General features: G+C 59.9%; 1 protein-coding gene across 3 annotated transcripts; it reads left to right on the top strand.

The window, feature by feature from the left end:
• The first annotated feature begins 14661 nt into the window (after window positions 1–14661).
• LOC142819043 (uncharacterized) lies at window positions 14662–24543 on the top strand. 3 transcript variants are annotated; one of them, XM_075903183.2, is made up of 7 exons: window positions 14662–15100; window positions 19998–20072; window positions 20415–20640; window positions 21885–22027; window positions 22863–22979; window positions 23473–23626; window positions 24264–24543. In XM_075903183.2, exons 1-7 carry the CDS (start codon window positions 15041–15043, stop codon window positions 24266–24268), a joined length of 780 nt encoding a protein of 259 aa, XP_075759298.2. In that variant the 5' UTR covers window positions 14662–15040; the 3' UTR covers window positions 24269–24543. The 3 variants fall into 3 exon arrangements, with proteins under 3 accessions (XP_075759298.2, XP_075759300.2, XP_075759299.2); XM_075903185.2 differs by lacking the exon at window positions 14662–15100 and adding an exon at window positions 16318–16767; XM_075903184.2 differs by lacking the exon at window positions 14662–15100 and adding an exon at window positions 19807–19921.
• Window positions 24544–24764: the final 221 nt, after the last annotated feature.

Here is a 24764-nt window from a genome sequence, read left to right as displayed (position 1 = left end):
GTATGTGCTCCCTGGAAATTTTAAATCAGTCAGTAAATCAGGCCCACTTCTGAACTGCTTCTGCCTCAAAAGTGAGCTACAAACCTTCCGTTCTCTCCCCCCTCCTTTCTCTTGGTTTCCAGTGCTCCTTGTCTGACGAACACAAGGGTGTTTGAGAAGAAGGATGGTCTTACACTCAAGGCACTGGTTGGTGGTGTGTGTGTGTGTGTGTGTGTGTGTGTGTGGTCTTACACTTAAGGCACTGGTCGGTGGTGTGTGTGTGTGTGTGTGTGTGTGTGTGTGTGTGTGTGTGTGTGTGGTCTTACACTTAAGGCACTGGTCGGTGGTGTGTGTGTGTGTGTGTGTGTGTGTGTGTGTGTGTGTGTGTGTGTGTGTGGTCTTACACTGAAGGCACTGGTCAGTGGTGTGTGTGTGTGTGTGGTCTTACACTTAAGGCACTGGTCAGTGGTGTGCGTGTGTGTGTGTGTGCGTGTGTGTGTGTGTGTATGTGTGTGGTCTTACACTTAAGGCACTGGTCAGTGGTGTGTGTGTGTGTGTGTGTGTGTGGTCTTACACTTAAGGCACTGGTCGGTGGTGTATGTGTGTGTGTGTGTGTGTGTGTGTGTGGTCTTACACTTAAGGCACTGATCGGTGGTGTGTGTGTGTGTGTGTGCGTGTGTGTGTGTGTGCGTGTATGTGTGTGGTCTTACACTTAAGGCACTGGTCAGTGGTGTGTGTGTGTGTGTGTGTGTGTGGTCTTACACTTAAGGCACTGGTCGGTGGTGTATGTGTGTGTATGTGTGTGTGTGTGTGTGTGGTCTTACACTTAAGGCACTGATCGGTGGTGTGTGTGTGTGTGCGTGCGTGTGTGTGTGTGTACACACGGCACCTCATGCGCTAGGGCCTCTAGGGAACAGCGACCGTCTGGCATGTGTGACTCACACTCAAGTTCCTGGCTGCTCTTCAGCACACGAGATTCGAGATTCGTTCACGTGGGCCGGCAGGTGCCAGCTGCAGGTCCAGGCCCTTCTGACCGTAGGCACGTTGAGCCAATAAAAGCCGGTGTCTCACATGGACTCAACACAAGCTCATTCCAGACCATTTTAACCCATCCACTGCTGGATCGAAACACGGCCCAGATCTATGTATTTCACACGAGAGCGGCCTCTTCTCAGTCCTATTGCCCACGATCGACCTCTTCTGTCGTCCATACGGCACCTGCAAAGCAACGGGATTACAGCTGAACCTGGAGATGAAAAAGCCTTTCTCACGTTTCTGGAGTAGGGAGATGGATCCCTCTCATGACACCCCAGTAAGCATGAGCGGGGCAGTTGTCCAGGGTATGTCACATGGTTTCTACCTCACCAGTCACAACTGGATGATTCTTCGACGTCCCATTTGTGGCAGAGCTATTCACACCTTCCCTCCCTTGTCCGAAGGAGACTGAGTCCGTGCCACTGCCTACAGGGAAGGCAGAATCCCAAGACTTCTTTGTTGGATCTTCAACAGGGTCTTTGCATGCAGCCCATGATACAAGCCAGACAAGGCCGAGGTCCTTGCCATTGGCCTTGCAGGAAGCATAAGGGATCTGTCGAAAAAGGCTTTCTTTCTCCACGGATCCCCCTTTAAACTGCCACTTTTTGCTGGCAAAGTGCTGAGTCGGCAAAACGCGGTAGCCATTTTTATGAAAATTAGGCACGGGATATTGAAATCCCTGCCTCATTTAGAATGTCAACCTGCCTCATCTGCATCCCTCTGCCGACAGAGGGATGCAGTCTAGACATACCCATAGAGCTGGAAGGGACCTCGAGAGGTCATCGAGTCCAGTCCCCTGCCCTCACAGCAGGACCAAGTACCATCCCTGACAGCTTTTGTCCCTGATACCTAGGGGTACGTCTAAACTACATGCCTCTGTCGGCAGAGGCATGTAGATTTGTTTTTATGGCAAAGGCAAATGAAGCCGCAATTTAAATGATTGCGGCTTCATTTACATTTACATGGCTGCCGCGCTGAGCAGACAAACAGCTGATCAGCTGTTTGTCGGCTCGCGCGCTAGTCTGGACGTTCCCCCTGTCGACATCAAAGCCCTTTGTCAGCAGCCCCGGTAAACCTCATCCCACGAGGAATAACGGGGCTGCCGACAAAGGGCTTTGATGTCGGCAGGGGAGCGTCCAGACCAGCGCGCTGAGCCGACAAACAGCTGATCAGCTGTTTGTCGGCTCAGCGCGGCAGCCATGTAAATGTAAATGAAGCCGCGATCATTTAAATCGCGGCTTCATTTGCCTTTGCCTATGTGTCTAATCTACACGCCTCTGCCGACAGAGGCATGTAGTCTAGACACAGCCTAGGTAACCCCCTTGAGGGCTGAGCTCACAACCCTGGGTTTAGCAGGCCGATGCTCAAACCCCTGAGCAACCCCTCCCTTGTCTTCAGCTTCTTCTTGGTTTGGTCAAGGCGTTGGCAATAGCTTAGCATCTGATCCAGGGGAATTCTACGGTACCGGGGACGGTGGCGATGTGAAAGAAGCAGACCGCAAAAGTCCCCTTTCAGCAACACAGTGGCCATGTGGTTAGTCAGGAGGAAAACAGCATTTCCAAAGCATTGGATTTCAGTCACCAGGCTTTGAAACAGGCCTCAAAGTGTCTGGAGGTTGTTCGTGATTTTTTCTGTGGCCTTCGGAGAGCAGGCTCGTGTTGCCAGGGGAATGTCGTCTGCAGAGATGAATTTATGGGGTGCCACACCCACGTTGCTTGTACAGACCGAACCACGCGGTGGGCAACACAGAGGCTGTTCAGCTTCTCTGATCTACTGGCAAATTCACCAACGTGCTGGGTGAATCTTCCATGACTCGGCATCTCGCTGATGACGGGAGAGCTACCGCAAACATCAGTGGGAAACTTGATTGCCAAACAGCAGCGTGCGCAGGAGAGAGATCAATGAGTGCTGCCACGGGTCCGAGTGTTCACTAGTGGCTGAATTTTATGTAGCTGGGTGAGGCTGGTTCTCTAGCCAGTCTGCTCTTGGGGGACTAGCTGTTCCAGGATCAGCTGTAAGCTTTGACTGGGGAGCTGCTTCAGCAGTTAATGGCAGCTGCTGTGGAGCGAGATGGGCCAGGGCTTTTTGGTGATCTCTTTTCCAGGCTTCAAAATGGCTACGATCTAGGCTCCCTTCCATGTGGCTGGTATTATGTCAGAGCAGTGGGGGCTGCTGAAGAAATCGGCCAGTCACCTTCTAGCCTGTTCACCAAGGTTCTTTGGGAATTCTGGAACTATTCCGTCCATACCTGCCACTTTCCGGGGCTTAGTGCTGGAGAGACTCTTGTCCATGTCTCCCACTGCGCGAGCAGAAAGGGGTGAAGACCACGGGTGTCAGTTTAGCACGTGGTGACGTTGTTTGTGGACTTGCCGCCTGATGTCTTTTTCCATCAGCCCATGGGAGCTGGCAATTATCTGTGCAGAGGTGGCATCTGGGCTTCCCTGAGAGGGGTTTGTCAGCTGCCCAAAGGACAGAGGTGCTTCCAAACTTTGCAGCTTGGCCGCGAGATGTTTGGCACCCCTGTTCCTTCTCTCTGAGTCCCAAGCCTCCAGCAATGCCACTGCGGCTTGGCAGGTCTCGCTGGAGGAAAGATTAAGAAAACAAAACACTTGGTTGCTCTGATCTTCTCCTTTTTCCCCCCGCCCTCTCCGAAGATGACTCATGTAAATGAATTCCTCTGATCAGCTCAGAACACAGCGGGGGAAGAGAATGCAAACTCCTCACAGGAAGGAATTGTATCTCTGTGCTGCTTGCACTCTGCAAGGCAATGTTTTCTAGCTATAAGCAAGAGGTTCCCTATGTTTAGCTTGGGTTAGCTCTAAAGAAAACATCGAGCATGCGTATTATAGAAGCATCTATAACTGTTTGACGATTGTAACTCTTTTGTGTATCTATGTTTACCTGCTTTAACCTTGTAAATAACTCTCCGGCTTCCTTTTCCTGTTCATAAATCTGCAAAGAGTTTATTACAGGATGGGCTACAAGTGTTGTCTTTGGTGTGAGATCTAAGGTGAAAGGGACGAGGGGTGACTAAGCTGGTCCTTCGGAACTGGAAGTAACCTGAGTATTGCAATGATTCATGGTGTCAAGGACCATCCATCAGGACGGGTGGCTCCCCTGGGCGGTGAGACAGATCAAAGTCCGCCGGTGGACTCTCTCTGACTCCATGAAGGCAGGGCTACTCAACTTTGGAAGCCCCGGGAGCCACAATGATACTTGCAGCACATGCCGAGGGCCGCAACTTAAGTGTGATTGCATATACATGCAAATATATATGCAAATATATGCAAATAGCTTCTTTCACACTGAGGGGCATAAATATAAAAATTAAGGCAAGGCTACCCAACACGCAAGCCCCATTTAAGTCAGTTCTTCCGATATTAATAAAATGCAATATTCACCCAATTTCTGCCCCTAGGACAGCATTTTTAATGAGCAAGGGCAGTCTAGGAATTTAACTACTAAAACGCATCTCAACAGAAGACCATTCTGTTAACTCCTTTTTTGTTTTGGATTCACAACAGTCCAGGCATTGAGCTACTAAAACACATATCAACCCGAACTACACCCTAAACCCGAACTGCCCCGCAGGCCACAAACAAACAGGCCGCGAGCCTTGTGTTAAGTAGCCCTGATGTGAGGCACCAGAGAAGTTTACACTTGATTCTTGGCTTGTGAAATTTAAATATAGAATTCACACCAGTGTGGGGCTTGTGGCCTGTTCCTTACCAGTCTGTGCCGAGGTTGGGACTCACCCTCTTCACTCGCTGCAGACATTTCAAATTAAGGCATTATTCCAATATACCCCTTATCCCTCGTGCAATGAGGTTTACAGGGATGTTGGACTAGTGATATAATGGGCTTGCTCTTAAGAGGCGGAATAGCTATTTTGGGATACCGGAGGTTGTGACGTAGTGGGGGTACCTGGCTGGTTTCTATGCTGCTGGCTCTGGGGGAACCCCCACTGGCTGCCGTGGGTACCACGACCCAGCAAAACAGGATGAGTCACTATGCAAACCAGTGGCCAGACACCCCCCATGGAGAGGAACAAAGGAAGGTGGATGCTGCCTTGGCTGGGGGGCAGGGCTGGAAGTTAGTGAGTTGGTTGGTGGCTGTCTGTGAGGATGGATGAGACAGCCTAGGGAGAGGAGCTGGAGTTTAGGGGCCCAGTCTCCCCCATCTCAAGGGGGCCTGAGGCCTCCTAGCCCAGTTCCTGTAACCAGATTACATCTGTGCTGCGCTGTGCTGGAGGAGCAATAAACCACCCTCAATTCCACTGGCTGGTACAGTCTGTTTGTGCCATTTCGGGGTGCAGGAGACGGGGAACCCCCAACGTGCCGTCACACTGGTGTCAGAAGTGGGATGCACTGCACCCCGTGGATGGAGCTTCCAGCGGCAAGCGACAAGGCGCAGTAGAAGCAAGAGCCCTGGAGCCAGGCGTGCTGGAGACAGAGCGAAGCGGTTCCTGGGAATCGTGGGGCGCTGCAGCACTAGACTGGTGAGTCTGCACCGAGGGGCCCAGCGGGCAGATGGCCTACGCCCGACTCTTGAAGGCAAAGCTGGTGGGGCTGTGCAGAGAGAGGGGCTTGCCTGTGCAGAAAGCAACCAAGGCCCAGCTGATTGCCCAGCTGGAAGATAATGACCAGCCACAGGGCCAGGATCTTGTCCCCAGGGGAAGCAGCCAGACCCCCCCTGAGAGTGTGTCAGGCTCAGAGAGGGGGAGGAGCGCTGGAACCCAACGGAGAGATGAGACAGCGTCTCCCGGGAGGCCTGCAAGCCGTAGCCCATCTAGGGCAGGGGCCAGCCCAGCGGAGCTGCGGCGCCTGGAGATCCAGCTGCGGATCAGGGAATTGGAAGTAGAGGACCGAGAGAAGGACCGCCAGGACCGAGAGAGGGAGCGCCAAGATCGAGAGAAGGAGCGCCAAGATCGAGAGAGGCAGCGGCAGCATGAGCTGGCCATGGCAGAGCGGAGAACCGGCGGGGCACCGGCTGCGCCAAGTGCGGATGGGCCCCAGGGTCCCAGGACTGCCAGACGCTTGGAGAGGCTCGTGGTGGCCCAATTGAAGGACATGGGTGACATAGACGGGTTCCTCAGTGCCTTTGAGAGGGCCTGTGGACTGCAACGGGTCCCCCCAGCTGACTGGCTGCAGGAGCTCATCCCCGCACTGAGCCAGGAGGCGGCCGGAGTGCTCAGCCAGCTGGAGGACCTACAGCCAGGGGATTACAACCGAGTCAAGGAGGCCCTGCTGCACAAGTTCGGGCTGACCCCCGAGATGTACAGGAAGAAGTTCCGGGGGGTACAGAAAGGGCCACGGGAGACCTATGTGGACCTGGCCTCCCGCCTGGCGCAATACTGCCGCAAGTGGGTGTCTGGAGTCGGAGCCCAGACCGCAGAGGAGCTGCTCAAGCTGGTCATGATGGAGCAGTTCTATGAAGCGTGCCCACCCAAACTGAGGCTGTGGCTCAAGGACCGGAGACCAGAGAACCCCCAGGAGGCCGGGAGACTGGCGGATGAGTTCACGGAGAGCCGGTCCGGGTGTGAACGGGAGTCCCGGAGAGAGAGGGAACCGCGCAGAGACCGGATCTCGGCTGAGCGACGGAGGGAGTCAACTACGGGGCGAGACCAAGGAACAGGTCATCTGCGCCCCAGAGAACCAGCCAGGGCCTGGACAGAGACAGCCCAAAGCCTAACTTGCCATCGCTGTGGGCAAAAAGGCCACAAGAGGGCTCAGTGCACCAGGTCCCAGGACCGGGGACTTTCCAGGGTTAACTGGCTGGGGCGGGAGGAAGGGCAGGCTGTCCCAGAGGCAGGGGCTGGCAGGCAAACCTCAGCTCAGAGAGAGGGGAAGGATGCTCAGTGCACCTCCCCTGGGAGGTCTGATTCTCAGGAGGCGGATTTCTCCGTGTACCGGGTGGGGGCAGGACGGCCCCTGCGGAGCGAGTGCCTCATACCCCTGGAGGTGGATGGTAGGAAGGTGACGGGCTTCTGGGACACGGGGGCGGAGGTGACTCTGGCCCGATCCGACATAGTGGCCCCGGAGCGGATACTACCCCACGCGCAGCTGACCCTGAAGGGCATAGATGGGTCCCCGTTTAAGGTGCCTGTAGCCAGGGTGCATCTGAAATGGGGGGCGAAGGAAGGCCTCAAGGAAGTGGGGGTGCACCCGCACTTGCCCACCGAGGTGCTGATGGGGAATGACCTAGAGGAGTGGCCCCATGAATCCCAGCGGGCTCTAGTCACTACCTGGAGCCAGAGCCAGCGGGGGGCTGACAACGTGGGTCCAGGGAAGGACTCCTGGCAGCATCCTCAGGGTCCCATCCCAGTGGACACGGGGTCCAGCCAGGCTGGGACTCCGGACCTAGGCAGAGGTGGGGGACAGGTCCCGATCCCTGCCTCAGCAGCTGAATTCCAGGCTGAGGTGCAGGCAGACCCCTCCTTGCAGAGGCTGAGGGACCAGGCTAGCCTCCATGCAGCTCAGCCCCGGGGGAGAGGTGGCCAGGAGAGATTCCTGCGGGAGCGTGGGCTCCTGTTCCGTGAGTGGCTCCCCCCCAGGAAGGCGAGGGCATGGAGGGTAGAGCGGCAGCTGGTCGTCCCCCGAAAGTATCGCCTCAAGCTGCTGTATTTGGCCCACGATTCCCCCATTGGGGGCCACCGGGGGATCCGGAGCACCCGGCTGAAGCTGCTCCAGCACTTCTATTGGCCGGGAATCTTTACAGCCGTGCAGCGGTACTGCCGGTCCTGTGACTCCTGCCAGAGGGGCAGGAAGGCCCAAGACAGGAGGAAAGCGGCTTGGGGGTCTCTACCCCAGATAGAGGACCCTCTGGGCTTGCTGAGAGAGTTATGGGAGGGGAAGTCCTCCCTGGATGGAGCATCGGGGGTGGAAGCCGCCCTGGCTGTCCAGAGAAGGCTCGCTGGGCTCATGGCCCCAGCCCGAGAGACCCTGGCCAGAGATCAAGGCCAGTGGAAGGGTGGGTGTGACCCCCGAGGACAGGCCTGCGCCAGTCGCCCTGGAGCGGGGCGGCGAGTGGACAGAGGGAAGCCAATTCATGTGGGGCCTCGCCACGGCCGGCCCGAGTCAAGGGGAGCACCCATGTCCCCAGGGCGGGTTCCCACGCAGAGGACCCGAACTTCCCTAGGTCACGAGCGGAGTGACCCTGCTCAGTTCGCTCTCGGAGGGGGGAGAACTGTGACGTAGTGGGGGTACCTGGCTGGTTTCTATGCTGCTGGCTCTGGGGGAACCCCCACTGGCTGCCGTGGGTACCACGACCCAGCAAAACAGGATGAGTCACTATGCAAACCAGTGGCCAGACACCCCCCATGGAGAGGAACAAAGGAAGGTGGATGCTGCCTTGGCTGGGGGGCAGGGCTGGAAGTTAGTGAGTTGGTTGGTGGCTGTCTGTGAGGATGGATGAGACAGCCTAGGGAGAGGAGCTGGAGTTTAGGGGCCCAGTCTCCCCCATCTCAAGGGGGCCTGAGGCCTCCTAGCCCAGTTCCTGTAACCAGATTACATCTGTGCTGCGCTGTGCTGGAGGAGCAATAAACCACCCTCAATTCCACTGGCTGGTACAGTCTGTTTGTGCCATTTCGGGGTGCAGGAGACGGGGAACCCCCAACGTGCCGTCACAGAGGTATTCCAAAGTAGCTCCGTAGGGTAGACATAGCCCAAGATACCATAGGACTCCTCGTTCTTGCAGATATCCTAATACGATCACCCCCCCCCCCCCCGAGTCTTTTCACTTTGCCACTTGCAGCAATTCAGTCTACTTTGGGATTAGGAGGTGGCACTAGGTCCCATGGGATGTGGTTCCCAGACGTCTGGTGCTCCCTCAGCACCTCCTGTTTGAAGCTGGGGAGCAGAGCAGGGTGTTCATAAAGAATTCAAATGTTGGGGTACCATTCCAATTCCTGGGGCTGTAAACCAGGGGGGCAATCATTTTTGATGGGGGGGCCACTCCAAGAATTTAGAAAGTGGTCAAGGGCCACTCTCTTCCATGACACCAATGGAGGGGGTGCAGGGTCTGAGATGGAGGTTGGGTGCAGGAGGAAGCTTGTGGTAAGGGATTGGGTTGCAGGAGGGAGGGTGGGGTCTGGGAGGGAGTTTGGGTGAAGGAGGTTGTTGTGACCTGGGGCAGGGGACCAGGGTGCAGAGGGGTTGGGTTGTGACCTGGGGCAGGGGACCGGGGTGCAGGGGGGTTGGGTTGTGACCTGGGGCAGGGGACCGGGGTGCAGGGGGGTTGGGTTGTGACCTGGGGCAGGGGACCGGGATGCAGGGGGGTTGGGTTGTGACCTTGGGCAGGGAACCAGGGTGCAGGGAGTGGGAGGGGCTGTAGGTGCAGGAGGAGGGCAGAAGGTTTGTGTTATGTGGGGTGGAGGTAGAGGAGGGGGCAGAGGGTTGGGGGAAGGAGAGGCTGGGGCGCACTCTGGCCGGGAGACTTACCTGGGTGACTCCCGGCCAGCAGCCCAGCAGGTTTCTCAGGCAGGCTCCCTGCCCCACCCCTGCACCGGCTGCAGGGGCCACGTGGGTCTGTGAAGAGCTGCAAGCCTGAGGTGAGAGGGGGAGGGGCACATAGTGCACGGCCTATTTTTCAAACGGGCAGCTTCCATTGGCTGGGAACTGGCCAATGGGATGGTGCGGGGACAGGGAAAGCCTCCCCCAGGCTCCTCCAGCTGTTCAAAGACAAACAGGGCCCCACGGCGCCTTCTCTGAGTGGCGTGTGGGGGCGGGGCAGGCCTGCTGCGTCCACGGGCCAGATCCGGCAGCTTGGCCCAGCCCTGCCCTAGAAGCTTTTCATGAGCCCTGTGGGGGTCACCGCCCCACCGCCACTTGAGAACCCAGGAGCTAGATGACAGGATCTGTTGCCCTCAAGCCGAAATGATGCTCCACTTCAGGTAACGTGTAGAGGCCCCTTAGCAGCAGACCTGTAAGGCCCCTTAGCACTTAACCGCTTGTTAGCAGAGTCAAGAGGGCCCTGAATAACAGGCTGAGCGCACCCAGGCCATGTCTAGACTGCAAGCCTCTTGAAAAAAAGCGCCTAGACTACAACTGGTACTTTCGAAAAAGCGGCTTGCAGTCTGGATGCTCTCTTGCGAAAAAGCACAGTTTGCATTACATAGCGCCTTTTTTCAAAAAACGGCATTCTTCCTCGTAACACAAGGTTTTCCGCGGTTGAAAAAACTGCCACGTTCTTTCGATTTACTTTCGAAAGAATGCGGCAGCAGTCTAGACGCAGGGGATGTTTTTTCGAAAAAACCCTGTAGTCTAGACACACTCCCAGAGAAACATCTTATAACCAGGCTTCGTGTGAGGGACGCCGAGTAGCCGCACCGAAGGCCAAAATAAAAAACATCCCCAGAAGGTCAAAACTAGCCACGGCCTAGTGCTCTAGAAAGAGCGGTCAGGGACTTATGGTGTAGTCATACGAGGCCGAATCCCACAGCCGGCACTTGGGCATCAGCTTCAGAGGAGGCTACGTCATATTTCACACAGAGGCACATTGCACTCGGTGACTTTCAGGGGGTGAACTTTCTTCTGCAATGCATATTTGTGAGGACTGATCCTCCACACATCGGGAGAACCGCCCCACCCCAAAACCCTCGGATGCCCCAGCCACACCATGCTCATTGCTAACTTTGCCGTATCAGGCTGGAGGTCCCACTGGGTCAGAGGACTTCTTTGACCTCCTGCCTCCCCACTGCCCCTCTGTTCCCCACTCCAAGCACAGCCCCTCGTGCGCCCCATCTCTCACATGCCACACTTCACCGTGGTGCTGGTGCTGGTGCCCGGTGGCATGACCGGATCTGAGGGTTTGCTGCTGCTTTTACCACTCTGCACCCCAAGAGGGGGATCTGGGGGCTCCACGCCTTTCCACCAATCTGCTCTACTGCAGCAGGGCCAGCAGGCCGTGCTGAGCCAAGCCTGGAAGCAGGTTATGGGACTGCCATTGATCAGCCTGAGCATGCATATGCTGTTAGCAATAGGCCATGATTAGCTGCTCAGAGCTACTTAATGGGGCAGATTTTCCAACAGTGTAAGCCTGGGATGGGGAACCTAAGACCCAGGAGCCGGATGCAGCCCCCAGATTGCCTGAATCTGGATCTGGCCCCAGAGACTTTGAGCCCGATTCACACAGCTAGCAAGGCACCAAAAGACAGGGGTCGGCACCTACGGGGACTTCCGCCAGCCCCGAACTCACGCGGAAATCAACGGGAGCCAGCTAGGCGCTGAACTCTTGTGGAAATGGGGCAGAAGTGTCACACTGGAACGGATGTCCATGCTGCAGTCGCTGCCAGGTGTGGGCACCCAAGGGAGGCTACTGTAGCAGGGGCGTCAGTGAAGGCTGGACACACCTGCCCAGGAGCCTGGGTAGTTAATCGAGTGAGCCCCTGTTCACTCTGTTGTATGTGATTACTACTGTCCTGTGATAGCCCTTGGTGTGTGCCTCAGTTTCCCTGGCCACTGCACTGATACCTAGATGGGGATGGGAATGCTGGGTGTGACTCTCACTGAGGGAGGCTGCCCCAGCCTGGCACATACGAAGCCTGGGAGTGGGGTGTGACAGGTGACAGCTACAACTGGGGGGGCAGGGCCCAGGGACTCCCCGCCCCTCGGTGACACTGAGCACCTGAAAATCTGGCCTTGAAAGTGCCAGTCAATTACAGGCCTGGGATAGTCAGTTTTCCAATTCTGCTGAGCTGTGGCCAAGTGTGGGTGGAGAACCATTTGAGGCCCGTGCCTGTGGGGACAGAAGTGGGAAACTTGCCATATCCAAAGCCGTTGGGGGTGGCAAGCTGACCCCTTATCATCATGAGGAATAATTAATTATTCACTGTCCCTGTCAGTACTGTTGGTCTCGGCGTGGCGGTACAGCCTTTCGCTGCCGTATCCAGGCAGCCGGTTGCCTCTGTCTAGCAGGGGGGTTTTGCAGAAGAGAGCGAGTGTGCGCCTGTAACTCGCAGACACTCTGCATGTGAGGGCGGCTTCCTTCAGGCGTGCTGGTCTGCAGAGACTCCCGTGGGCAGCCTGCCCGAGACACAGAGACACGCGGCTGCAGAAGAAACTGCGTAGCTGCTGTGACCCAGGTGATGCTCTAGCTGTGTGCCACGGACTCACAGGACACGCCTGTGTAGCCCACACACCTCGGGTGGGTCACTGTCCCACGGAGAGGCCCTTAGACCATGTACAGCGAGAGGTAAGAACAAGGGAGCTCTGCAGCCTAAGCTGAGAGGCTGCTGGCTTCGTAGCTCCAGCAGTAGTGGCTCCTACACTAAGCTCCACAGGTTCAAATCTGTCTGGTGGTGGTTACACCCACGCCTTGGCCAATAGTTCCTGGGGGGAGCCCCCCTCCAGTGCAACAGCAGCCCCTTCTGGGGGGCGGTCTGCTCTCTCCTGGAGGTTAAGTGCCTCTCCCCCCAGCTCGGCTGGGGAGCCCCCTCGCTCTGGACCCCCAGGGCTTGCACTCCTGGAGGGAACAGGGCTGGTCTCCAGACCGGAGTGACTCCCAGTCGGTGCTGCTTTAAAAAAATGAGTAACCCTGTGGCATGTGAGGGTTTAACGAGCTTTGAACCCAGCACAGGAACTCGCAGGTGGGCAGGTCTCAGTGGCCCCTGCAGCCAGGTGGGCTCTGCCTGATCTCTTTGCCCCCTCCAGCAGCTCCTCCCTGGTTTGTTGTGTGTCCAGGTACCTGGGACCCCACCTCCTACGTACTTTCAGGGCTCCCTCAGGAGAGAGTCCGGTGCCGCCCTGCTGATTAACACAGGCAGGTTTCTGTTTCTCCTGGTGGTGCACGTGCTTTGATGCACATACATTTATTCCACACATGAATGGAATAAATGTGAGGAAGCACTGCTGGCCTGTATCTCTTTTGCCAGCATTTCAGTCTTGTCTCCTGCGGCCTGTAATAATTCAACCTCGGTCCAGTTGCTGGGTGTAGTGTGAGGTTGGGGGCCTGGAATATACAGATCAGACTAGGTGAACTGCTGGCCCTTTCTGCCTTACCCGGCAAGACTCAGCCCACTCCTACCATCCCTGGTACTTTCCCCAGGACGCTGAGCTTTGCAAGTAAATCCCCCTTCACCTTCAGTCCACAAGAAACGGAGCCCCTGCCCGTCTGCCCCAGGTGCCGAAAGCCTTTCCGGCCAGTGGGTTTTGCATTCCGCCCATAGAACACCGCTCTTTTCTGCTACAGCCGGGGGGCGGATCGCCGTGCCTGGCCAATAGGAACAGCAGGAAGTGTCTGGTCCACGTCGCTTCCTACTGCTGCCATTGGCTGGGAAAGGCGATCCGCAGCCAATGGGAGCCGCGATTGCAGGTACCTGCGGAGGTGCAGGTAAATATAGCAGAGGGAGCCCGCCGGGGCTTATCCTGGCAGACCCGATCTGGCCCGCAGGCCCGTATTTGCCCGCCCCGTTCCTCAGACGGCCGCACCGTGCGCAAGGCCCAGGCATCCCATGGAAAGAGAGCTGAGTCGGCACAAAAAAGCTTTATTGCTACACAGCTGGCAGGGCAGTCACCAAAGGGAACATTTCTCTAGGTACACGGCATTGCAATCAAATCCACCCCCGCGGGCTGCTGCTGTCACTGGGCTGCCCTCCACCACGCCAGCACGGAGAGAAGACACTGCCCACCCCACATGCCCAAGAGAATCGCAGAGAACTGCGGGGAATGTGGGGCCCATGACACGCCGTGGGCCATTCCGATTCCTCCCTCCCCCAGCAGAAGGCAGCCGGGCACACTCCTCAGACAGCTCCTTGCACCTTTTCGCACAAGAGGGGAGAGGAAACTGTGCAGCGCTGTGTCTAAGTCCCAACGCCCAGCCCCCGGGGGAATTCCCAGGCTTGGGGGACGTGCCCTGGTCCCCGGCGGCTGCTCCCCAAGGTCAGTGGAGAGGGAAATGTCTGAGATGTGCAAAGTGTTTCTTCAGGAGGCTTTGGAGGAAATTCCTCCTGTGCTTCTTGGCAGGCTGCCCTGGGGCGGAGAAGCTGTTCTGACCAGTCTCTATGGGCAGGGGCTTCGGGTTGCCCTCGGAGTCCTCCGCCTCCCTGCCCTGCCGCACGCCGGTGACCTGGCTGTCCCCGGCTGGTTGGCTGCAGCCTGGGCTCCCTTTGTTGCCCTTGCGACAGGGCAGTTGCCTGCAGTCTCTCAGGCAACCACCCATCCCAGAGCGACTGTCCGTGTGGGCGCCGGGCGCCCTGGGGTGGCGGCACTGTCCCGGCTGCTCCTGGGTCGCCGGCTGTTTCCTGCCACCGGGGCACCGGGCGCAAGCTCCGTGCAAGTGGGAAAACAAGGCCTCCTCGTTGGTCACTTGGGGGCTCTGGCCCAGGGAGAGGAACCCGTACGGCGTGGTGATCTTGGGCAAGTGGGGTAGGGACAGGGCGGCCCGGGTGACGGGGTCTGGAATCTCCTCCACCCGGGCAGCCAGCTCCGCGCTGGAGCAGCATGGCCCAGCGCCCCAGAGGGCACGTTCGTTCTTCACGGCGGGCTCCGAGCTGCTTCTCTGGGGGGTCTTCTGCTCCGGCGGCTCCTTCCCCTGGCCGGGCGGCCTGCTGCCCTCACGGACGGCCAGCGAGGGGATGATGAACTGCGGGATGCGCTCGGGCGTCACCACGTACGTGAAGGCGTCTCGGGCACGTCTGCCGAGGGGGGGCCTCCAGCAGGGCCTCGCGGGCTCCCACAGAGACATCTCCAGCTGGGAGTGAACCGGCTCCTCTCCGCTGCTTCGCTCTCCAGCTCCGTGCAGCCGCCTCCTCTTGTTTATACCCTCCGCCGAGCCCTGATTGCTCCCGCTCCGTGACGCGCCGGGATGACTCTTGCCAGACAGCCGGGGCTGCGCGGCTCTCTCTGAACAAGGGCTTACGCAGCGGCTGACCCCTGCAAAGCAGAGCAAGGGGGGAGGAGGGGACGTCCAACCGGCTCCCGCCCTCCTGGCTAGGGACTATGGACAGAGGGGTCCCTGCCACTGCTTGGGTCAGAAGAAGGGGAGCACGGCCTCCAGGAGCAGGGGCTGGGGGTGCTCGGCAAGCAGAGAGATGCAAAGAGTCAATCAACAGAGCTCTGGCTTTTCCAGGGCTGAGCCCCCTAAGCACAAGGTATGGGGGGGAGGCATGAGGGAGCAGCATTTGTGGAGAGCAAGAAGTAAATGCTCACCTGACAGCTTGGATCCCTTCCTTCCTTCCCCCTCCCTCTCCCTGTCCCTTCCTCCCTTCCTTCCCCCTCCTTCTCTCTGTCCCTCCCTCCCTTCCTTCTCCCTCCCTCTCTCTGTCCCTCCCTCCCTTCCTTCCTTCCCCCTCCTTCTCTCTGTCCCTCCCTTCTTTCCTTCCCCCTCCCTCTCTCTGTCCCTCCCTCCCTTCCTTCCCCCTCCTTCTCTCTGTCCCTCCCTCCCTCCCTTCCTTCCCCCTCCTTCTCTCTGTCCCTTCCTCCCTCCCTTCCTCCCTTCCTTCCCCCTCCTTCTCTCTGTCCCTCCCTCCTTTCCTTCCCCCTCCTTCTCTCTGTCCCTCCCTCCCTTCCTTCTCCCTCCCTCTCTCTGTCCCTCCCTCCCTTCCTTCCCCCTCCCTCTCTCTGTCCCTTTCTCTTTCTTTCTTTCTTTCTTTCTTTCTTTCTTTCTTTCTTTCTTTCTTTCTTTCTTTCTTTCTTTCTTTCTCCTTCACCCCTCCACGTGAGCACTGAGGCCCGTTTGGATCACTACCACATTTAGTTACAAAGCCACCTCTTTGTACATGGTTGGCCCAGCAACCCCAGCTGGTACCTTTGTTGTTATTTGCTCCTTGGCTGAAGTTATTCGCTTCTTTTCAGCAACTCCTTCTATTTCTCCCCCTTTGTGCGGCACTGGGGAGATGGGGGAGGGAGAGCTGAGGCCTCTCCACAGGGGGAGGGGAGCTCTCAGCTCTCACTGAATCCGAAATATTTTTTTAGGAATGCTTTGGGGAGGTGCAGTGACGGGGGGCCCCCAGAAGGGAGGGGGCCCTACCGAGAAACCTTGAAATCCTCTCCGGAGAGCATGTGTCCTGTATGCGTCTCTCCCTGCACCCAGAGGCAGATGCGGAGACACCGAGTGGCACTGCCTGTGGTGGTCCCCATGGGACGCCTGCTCGGGGACAGCGGCACACGGAGGCGGCGCCTCGGTTCCCGCACTGGACCGACGGCGATTGTTGTGCTGCGCTGGGGATAACCGCGACTGTGTGAGCAGGGTCACCGAGGGGTGCCACGCCCTGCTCACAGTCCCCGCCCGGCCAGCGGGGAGCACACCCCTTCTAGTGCAGATGGCACTCCCCAGGGGGCTGAGGTCTCAGGAGTCACGGGGAGTGTTGCTACCGATGTCCGGGACAGCTGGACTAGTGCAGAGGAACAAAGTGGCCTGCCTGTGTGCCCCACACCGAACAACGGCACAGCCAAACTGTGGCCAGAGGCGCTAGATCCGGATTCAGTGCGTCTACACGGGCTGCCGTCACGCCTCTGGCTCCAGCGTCAATGCACCTTCAGTGGGAACCGGTCACGTCGGAGTCACGTATCCCAAACCATGCCAGCTCCCGTCTTGATCCCAGGTGGCAGCAGAGCAGTGGGAATGATCCCATGGAGACAGCCACCCCGGGACTTCCCATCCGGGCTCAGCTACCTCTGAACGGTTGATCAGGACGGCGGGTCGGAAGTGTCAAGCCACAGTCGGTTTCCTAGGCTTGCCTGCTGGGGCTGCGTGAAGCTCTGCTAAGCACCGGAACGCTGGGTCGCGTGACTTCATCTGCCCAGGGCTATCCCCCGGGTGAGACAATATGTCCGGGTAAACATAACCCTGGATAGCGCACGGTGGGGCTGGGCACCTGCTCTGTGTGGGACTCAGTCTGGGAGGTCAACAGAGTGGGGGGATAGAGCGAGGCTCAGACCTCCTTTGTCCTCCCCTCCAAACCAATGGCAGTATTTCTTCACGCAATACACAGCCAACCTGTGGAACTCCTTGCCAGAGGATGTCGTGAAAGCCAGGACTTTAACAGGGTTTAGAGAAGAGCTAGAAACATTCATGGAGGTTAGGCCCATCAATGGCTATACGCCAGAATGGGCAGGGATGGTGTCCCTACTTCTGTTTGTCAGAAGCTGGGATGGGTGACAGGGGATGGATGATTTGACTGAAGATTCCCGGTTCTGTTCACTCCCTCTGGTGCTGGCCGCTGTCGGCAGACAGGACACTGGGCTAGAAGGACCTTTGGTCTGACCCAGTCTGGCCGTTCTCACGTTCCAGTGCAAAACAGGAGCTGGGAAGAATCCCTCGCTCAACACGTTTTAACTGATGTGTCAGAGCCCAGCACACGCCCTCGGCACCCGCACCTGACGAGGGCCCAGAGAGCCTGGAGAGCCTCTTGCCACGCTCCCAGCAAACCGGTGCCTTTAGTCCAGCTGCCGCTGGGGCTGCTGATCCTTGCCGGCCTTTCGTAAAGTGCTCCCCAGAAACTGCGGGACAAAGGCAAAGACTCGCCTCCGGGAGGGGGCTGTAAGCAACACACCCCGCAGGGTGACTCAGCCAGCGAAGGGGCCAGCACGGTGTCTACAGCTCCTAGCACCGGGAGGCCCAATCCAAAGCCAATGCAAGGGGGGCCTGCGGCCTGGCCATGGCCCAGGGGACCCTGGGAACTCCCCGCTGACGGGGCGCGAGAGGCATTGGCTGCTCCTAGGCGCTCGGCCCATCCTGCGGCACCTCGTGAGTCAGGGAAACGTTTGGCGACCTCGTTCTAGACGTAGCGCTGACTCCTCGGGCTCGGCGGCAGCCCAGCCTGCCCCCCTGGGTCAGCCACCGGCGCAGGATGTCAGCACGAGATGGGGGGATCTCAGTGTGACCCCCAGAAGTGGGATGTGGGGTGAAGTGGGAAGCTCTCAGTGTGACCCCCAGAAGTGGGATGTGGGGTGAAGTGGGAAGCTCTCAGTGTGACCCCCAGCAGTGGGGTGTGGGGTGAAGTGGGAAGCTCTCAGTGTGACCCCCAGAAGTGGGATGTGGGGTGAAGTGGGAAGCTCTCAGTGTGACCCCCAGCAGTGGGGTGTGGGGTGAGGTGGGGGGTTCAGTGTGACCCCCAGCAGTGGGATGTGGGGTGAGGTGGGGGGCTCAGTGTGACCCCCAGCAGTGGGGTGTGGGGTGAGGTGGGGGGTTCAGTGTGACCCCCAGCAGTGGAGTGTGGAGTGAGGTGGGGGCTCAGTGTGACCCCCAGCAGTGTGGTGTGGGGTGAGGTGGAGGGTTGTGTGACCCCCAGCAGTGGGGTGTGGAGTGAGGTGGGGGGTTCAGTGTGACCCCCAGCAGTGGGATGTGGGGTGAGGTGGGGGGCTCAGTGTGACCCCCAGCAGTGGGGTGTGGGGTGAGGTGGGGGGTTCAGTGTGACCCCCAGCAGTGGGGTGTGGAGTGAGGTGGGGGCTCAGTGTGACCCCCAGCAGTGTGGTGTGGGGTGAGGTGGGGGGTTCAGTGTGACCCCCAGCAGTGGGATGTGGGGTGAGGTGGGGGGTTCAGTGTGACCACCAGCAGTGGCGTGTGGAGTGAGGTGGGGGCTCAGTGTGACCCCCAGCAGTGTGGTGTGGGGTGAGGTGGGGGGTTCAGTGTGACCCCCAGCAGTGGGATGTGCGGTGAGGTGGGGGGTTCAGTGTGACCCCCAGCAGTGGCATGTGGAGTGAGGTGGGGGCTCAGTGTGACCCCCAGCAGTGTGGTGTGGGGTGAGGTGGGGGGTCCAGTGTGACCCCCAGCAGTGGGATGTGGGGTGAGGTGGGGGGCTGAGTGACCCCCAGCAGTGGGGTGTGGGGTGAGGTGGGGGGTTCAGTGTGACCCCCAGCAGTGGGATGTGGGGTGAGGTGGGGGGCTCAGTGTGACCCCCAGCAGTGGGGTGTGGGGTGAGGTGGGGGGTTCAGTGTGACCCCCAGCAGTGGAGTGTGGAGTGAGGTGGGGGCTCAGTGTGACCCCCAGCAGTGTGGTGTGGGGTGAGGTGGAGGGTTGTGTGACCCCCAGCAGTGGGGTGTGGAGTGAGGTGGGGGGTTCAGTGTGACCCCCAGCAGTGGGATGTGGGGTGAGGTGGGGGGCTCAGTGTGACCCCCAGCAGTGGGGTGTGGGGTGAGGTGGGGGGTTCAGTGTGACCCCCAGCAGTGGGGTGTGGAGTGAGGTGGGGGCTCAGTGTGACCCCCAGCAGTGTGGTGTGGGGTGAGGTGGGGGGTTCAGTGTGACCCCCAGCAGTGGGATGTGGGGTGAGGTGGGGGGTTCAGTGTGACCACCAGCAGTGGCGTGTGGAGTGAGGTGGGGGCTCAGTGTGACCCCCAGCAGTGTGGTGTGGGGTGAGGTGGGGGGTTCAGTGTGACCCCCAGCAGTGGGATGTGCGGTGAGGTGGGGGGTTCAGTGTGACCCCCAGCAGTGGCGTGTGGAGTGAGGTGGGGGCTCAGTGTGACCCCCAGCAGTGTGGTGTGGGGTGAGGTGGGGGGGTTCAGTGTGACCCCCAGCAGTGGGATGTGGGGTGAGGTGGGGGGCTGAGTGACCCCCAGCAGTGGGGTGTGGGGTGAGGTGGGGGGCTGTGTGACCCCCAGCAGTGGGGTGTGGGGTGAGCTGGGGGGCTGAGTGACCCCCAGCAGTGGGATATTGGGGTGAATTTGGTGGGTGCAGCGTTCGCCGCATGACCCCCCAGACGTCAGAGCTGGGGGCAGCAGCGCGTCAGCGACTCCAGCCCAGGCACAGGGAGCCCTGAGCGCACCCGGAGCAGGCCCTGGAGCCGCTCTCTGGGCTGGGGCACCAGGCGGCCTGGAGGGAGCCGGGCTGATTAATTGATTAACCCAACACAGAGCAGCTGGGCCGGGCCCAATATGTAGCTACGGTGCTGGGGGTGGGGCCACACCAGGCTTCTGTCCGGCTCCGTCTGTCGTTCCTCATGCAGCTGAAAACCAAACCCCTGAGGGTCCCTCAGGTGAGGGGGAGGAGGGTTTCCTGGGGGGGGCAGTGCCCAAGGTCTGGCTCTTCTAACCCCCCCTCTCCCTGTGCAGGGGATGCTGGCCTTCGAATCCTTGCTGGCCAAGCTCCGCCACCACATGGCTCCATGGGGGCTCTTCAGATCCCTGGTAAGTGCCTGCCCCTGCCCCACAGCAGTGTCTGGGCACATGGGTGTGTCTGAGCTGGGGGCTGCCTGGCACTTGGTCCTGCTGCTCCCCCCTCCCCACCCTCCCAAGGTGCTGCAGTCAGGGTGCAGGGTGCTGCTGTTTCCGCCACGTGCGCTGGTCCCTGCCCCGCTCCAGAGACCGGCGTGTCCTGCTGGGCTGTGGGAAGGGGTCGCTGCTCTGGCCTTATGGCCATTAGCTGTTGCTGCGGCTCAGCTGCCCGGCACTGCCTGCTTGCTCCCCAGGGCGGCCTGCCCTCCTCTCGCCCCCCGGCTTTCCAGTCAGGCACCTCTCTCGCATTCTCAGGTCGGGCTCCTGCACAAGATCTCGGCCTGGGGCCGCCCCTCGGGCCTGGTGGAGACCGTGGGCAGGCGGGACCGTCATGCCTCTTCCCCGGCCAGGCCCGTGCGGCAGGCCAAGAAGCGTCTCAGCAGACTGGCACGGCTCCTGTTCACCGTCATCCCCTCCAGGTTCCAGCAGGCCCTCGGCTACGTGCCAGCAGCCCACATGGCTCAGGGCGGCATCCCCGAGGGTGAGGCTTGTCGCTATGCAGCGGGCTCCGCAGAGTGTCCAGCAGAACGGCCCCGGGTGTGAGACCTGAGCAGGGCTGGACTCTCAGAGGGGCACTTGCGTTGAGCACCCACGGGAGGCCTGGTTGGCCTTGACCTCCCTGGGGCGGAGGGTGCTTGGCTGCATCTCCCTGGCAAGGGGAAGGTGGGACTTGAACTGGCACAGGTCAGAGGCTAGTTCCTTAAATCCGGGGACCTGGCCCAGTTCACTTCTGTCAGCCCCTCTGGTCTCCTGGGCAAGGGGGGCGGGGCCTCAGGCAAAAGGGGCGGGGCTGGAGCAGCCAGCCCTTAGTGCTGCCAGGAGCGTGCTGCGCAGTGCTCCGGCGGTGATTCAAAAGGGCCTGGGACTCTGGCCACCAGTGCTTGACTCACCGGGCCCTGGGGCAACTGGCACCGCCCCCTGCCCTGTCGGCAGGCTGGCTCCCAAATCCCCACTGCAGATGAGGCCAGCGGCTCTCCTCGCCTCTGTCTGTAAGCGCCGAGCTGAGCCTGCCCTGCAGGGGAGGGGTCGCTGGCTACTTCCTGCAGCATCCAGAAGCGAAATCCCTCCTGGGCTTCCCCGGCAGGCACCAGGCCCCCGCCCGTGCCCTGTTGCTGGCTGGGTGAAAGCAGAGGCTCAGTGAGGCTCCGTGGGTCACCTTCCTCTTGCAGGAAGAGCTCCCGACGGAGGAGCCGGCTGGGTTCCCGGACAGGCTGGGGCCCTCGTGTCAGGCTCCCCCAGAAGACGCTGGTCCGGCTCTGCTGCTGGTGTTGCCTAGAAACTCCACTGCCAGCGAGTGGAGCGCAGCGCCGAGACACCAGACAGAGGCGCCACGTCCGTGTCTACCCCAAATTCAAAACCGTAGTGAGACCCAAAGGGTTCCCCCGGGGGCAGGTGCTGGCTGCTCCTGGCTCCCTGCTTGTTCCCCCAAAGCCAGCGGAAGCTGGATTATTAAGGTGGCAGCGAGCCCCAAAGGCTCTCCAAAAAGCAGCAGCCAGAGCAGCAGGGAGTCTGGCCACGAGCCCAGCACTGAGCCAAGACCTGCCTGGGCTCTCTCTAAGCCTTGTAGCCAGGACCCATCACCTGAGCAGAACCAGGGGAGTAGTCACGGGGCAAAGCTGCTGGGCCACGCTTGGCCTCTGGGAGAGGGGCTCTGGGCCGGGGGGACCAAACCTCCCTGGGGTACATGCCCTGGTGCTAACTGCGTTCTGGGTGGCTTTCTTGCAGAGATCCAGAAAAGCCCAGTCAAGCCCTTGGGCAAAGGGAGCAAAAGGAAGCAAGATGACGTGGCTCTGGAGGAGCACCAGTCCTGGGTGGAGGTCTTGCAGGAAGAGCTGCTGGAGGAGGAGACGGAGGACTCGACCTATGAGGTACGGCAAGACCAGCTGGGGCCTTGAGTTTTAATTTCCGCCTCCCTGGTGTATTTGACCCTCCTATCCCTGTTCCATTTGGCTCTGGAAAGGAGCTGCCATGCTAGTGCTGGGCCAGCGTACAGCTGGCGTCAGCCCGTACAGCCCCGAACCAGAACCAGAGAGCGCTAGTGCTGGAAGGGGCCTCGAGGTCCAGTCCCCTGCCCTCCCGGCAGGACCAAGCACCGGCTAGATCATCCTTGCCAGGTGTGTCCAGCCTGCTCCTAACAATCTCCAGTGATGGAGATTCCACAACCCCCCTAGACAACTTACTCCAGTGTTGAGCCACCCTAATGTCCAACCTAAACCTCCCTTGCAGTCGTCTCCCAATATAGCTACTGGGCTATGAGCTTCTCCACACTCCCTTGAATGCCTGGGGAGCCTGGCAGGGGATGCTCTTAAACCTCTTGCCTCCGCGGTGAATCTGCGTTGGGCTGTCGCAGGCCAGATCTTGGCAGGGGCAGGCTGCTGCTTGTAGTCCCACCCCATGGTCTCAAACCCTTGTTCACCCAGGGAGCTGGGGGGAGGCAGGTGGCGTTGAGGCAGTCAGCACCGCGACCCCTCCCCCAAAGGGACTTGGGCACCCAGCTGCCCTTCGCCTTTCCCCTTCAAGGGAGTCTGCCCCCTTCTCGGAGAGCAGCTGGTTGCCCTCTGCCCTAGGCTTGCTGCAGCCTCTCCCCCTGGGGGAGCGTTGGCACGCCGCTTGTCCTGAGCGCACGGGCCCCTTCCCCTCTCCCCCTGGGGGAGCGTTGGCACGCCGCTTGTCCTGAGCGCATGGGCCCCTTCCCCTTTGCAGCCAACTCGCTCGGAGACGGACAGCGAGGAGTACAGGTCCCAGAACGACACCGAGACCGACCTGGAGTTTGAGGAGAGAGACGGGGTGCTGGAGCTGAAGGACTCGCCGGACGGGCAGGTGAGGGAGCGGCACTCACTGGCCATGGGGGCGAGCCAGCCTGTTCTGAGTAGGGATGTGCCAGGCTAACCGGCAGCTCGCCCGTAACGGGTGCGGCTTACTGGCTCTGGTGAATGGGTAGACGGCTGCCCCCTTCCCCCACAGCCGGTTGCAGGCTGGCTCCCCGGAGCAGGGCTGGCCGCGGCGGAGCTGACCCCTCATGCCCAGCTGTGGGAAGGGGAATGGTGGCGCTGGACCGATCTCGTAACCACCTGGTCACCAAGGAAACGGCGCAAGGTGGCTGGAGGGGGCCTGTAGCTGACAGGAGCCAGTTTTCTGTGGCTGTTCCCGCTGCTGCTCTGTCCCCGACCCCAGAGGGCCTGGATCCCCTCTGAGGCCCCCCTGAGCCCGGCCGTTAGTCTGACGCCCCCGAGCACCAGAGCTGACGTAGCCGGCCGGCTCTTGGTGCTGGATCTAGTCTGAGCTGCCCAGTGGGGCGCCCTTGACTCCGCAGGCGGCTCTGACTGGAGAGAACGTGCCGGCCCCGGCGAGCGGCGGCGGGGAGGCCCCGGAGCAGCCGGCCCCGGCGAGCGGCGGCGGGGAGGCCCCGGAGCAGCCGGCCCCGGCGAGCGGCGGCGACTACCAGGAGCCACGGGCTGAGGTGATGGGTAAGTGGGGGCAGGGGGTCCCCCTTGCACATAGGTCCTTTCTCCTGGGCAATGGGGGGGGGGGGGGTATGTGCCCACAGGGGCGAGGGGGCCACGGGAACTGGGTCTTGGGAGCACGTTTCCCAATCCCGTGGGACGTCTGCCCTTCCACCGGCTGCCCTGCGGAGGGTGAGGGAGGTGCAGGCACAACCCTTTCCAGGACCTGAAACCCCTGGCTCCATGGAGGGCCTGAGCTACCTCTGTGCTGAGCACCTGCTGGCAGCTCCGCCTCCAATTGCTCTGAGCAGCACTCGAAGAATGAGCCAAAGTTGGGAGCTGCTGAAAGGGATTGCAAAGCCAGAAGCCGCTGTCCTGTGGCCTCCTTTCCCCTCAGGCCCTGGGTCTGACTGGCCCCCTGGGATGTCAGTGAGACTCAGGACCTGGCGTGAGGTCCCTGAACCTCCCTGAGCGATGCCTCCAGCCGGCAGTCCTGGCTGTCCCAAAGCTTCCACCCCTGGCAGTGTCGCGGGTGGGGGTGGGGGGGCCTGAAATCGAGCCCCCTCTTTGAGATGCTCTGCCCTCCCTGCCCAGCAGTGTCTGGGGCTGCTCCTGGTCAGCGCAGTCACTGGAATCCTTGTTCTTTGCCTCTTCCCTCCAGGGTAAATGGGCCCCTCCGCTCCGGGACCTAGCGGTTATTTTCCCCTGGTGGCTACGGCGGCGTGGAAATGCCTGGTTCCCTGCGTGCTGACTCATGCCCCGGGGTGCTGGATCCACTTATAAAATGCAATGCTCAGCGTTTGAGACTTACCCGAATAAACCTTTTCATGTGATTTTTTCAAAAGCCGTTTGGCTCGTCTCTGCCCTGGAGCTGGGCAACAGACGGGGATGTGGGGTCACGGCTCTCGGCGGGGCTTGGGGTACAGAGCTGCAGGATACAACTGGAGGTGAATGGAGGCCACATCTAGACTGTCTCCCCACCTGCAGCTCTTCCTACACTTCCAAGGCAGAAGCGCAGCAGGGGGCACGGGGTGAGCGGGGCTTGCTTCAGTCCCTGCTTGCACAGTTCCCCACTCTTCTCCTCCCCCCCCCACCCCCATCCTGCAGAGACAGTGCTGGGGGGAGCCTGCCTTAAAGCCAGCTTCCCCCCAGCACCGGATCC

The sequence above is a fragment of the Pelodiscus sinensis genome, chromosome 32 (assembly GCF_052426305.1).
Source record: "Pelodiscus sinensis isolate ZL-2025 chromosome 32, ASM5242630v1, whole genome shotgun sequence".
NCBI lineage: Eukaryota > Metazoa > Chordata > Testudines > Trionychidae > Pelodiscus > Pelodiscus sinensis.
The sequence above is the reverse complement of the archived record's forward strand: the minus strand, read 5'-3'. Positions and strand labels throughout refer to the sequence as shown.

Bases quoted from the DNA above. Each gene is read 5' to 3' on its own strand.
- LOC142819043 (XM_075903183.2), top strand. From the start codon at position 15,041: ATGCAAAGAGTCAATCAACAGAGCTCTGGCTTTTCCAGGGCTGAGCCC. The intron at 20,073-20,414 runs GTAAGTGCCTGC...TCGCATTCTCAG, and splicing joins GGGGGCTCTTCAGATCCCTG to GTCGGGCTCCTGCACAAGAT. The intron at 20,641-21,884 runs GTGAGGCTTGTC...GCTTTCTTGCAG, and splicing joins TCAGGGCGGCATCCCCGAGG to AGATCCAGAAAAGCCCAGTC.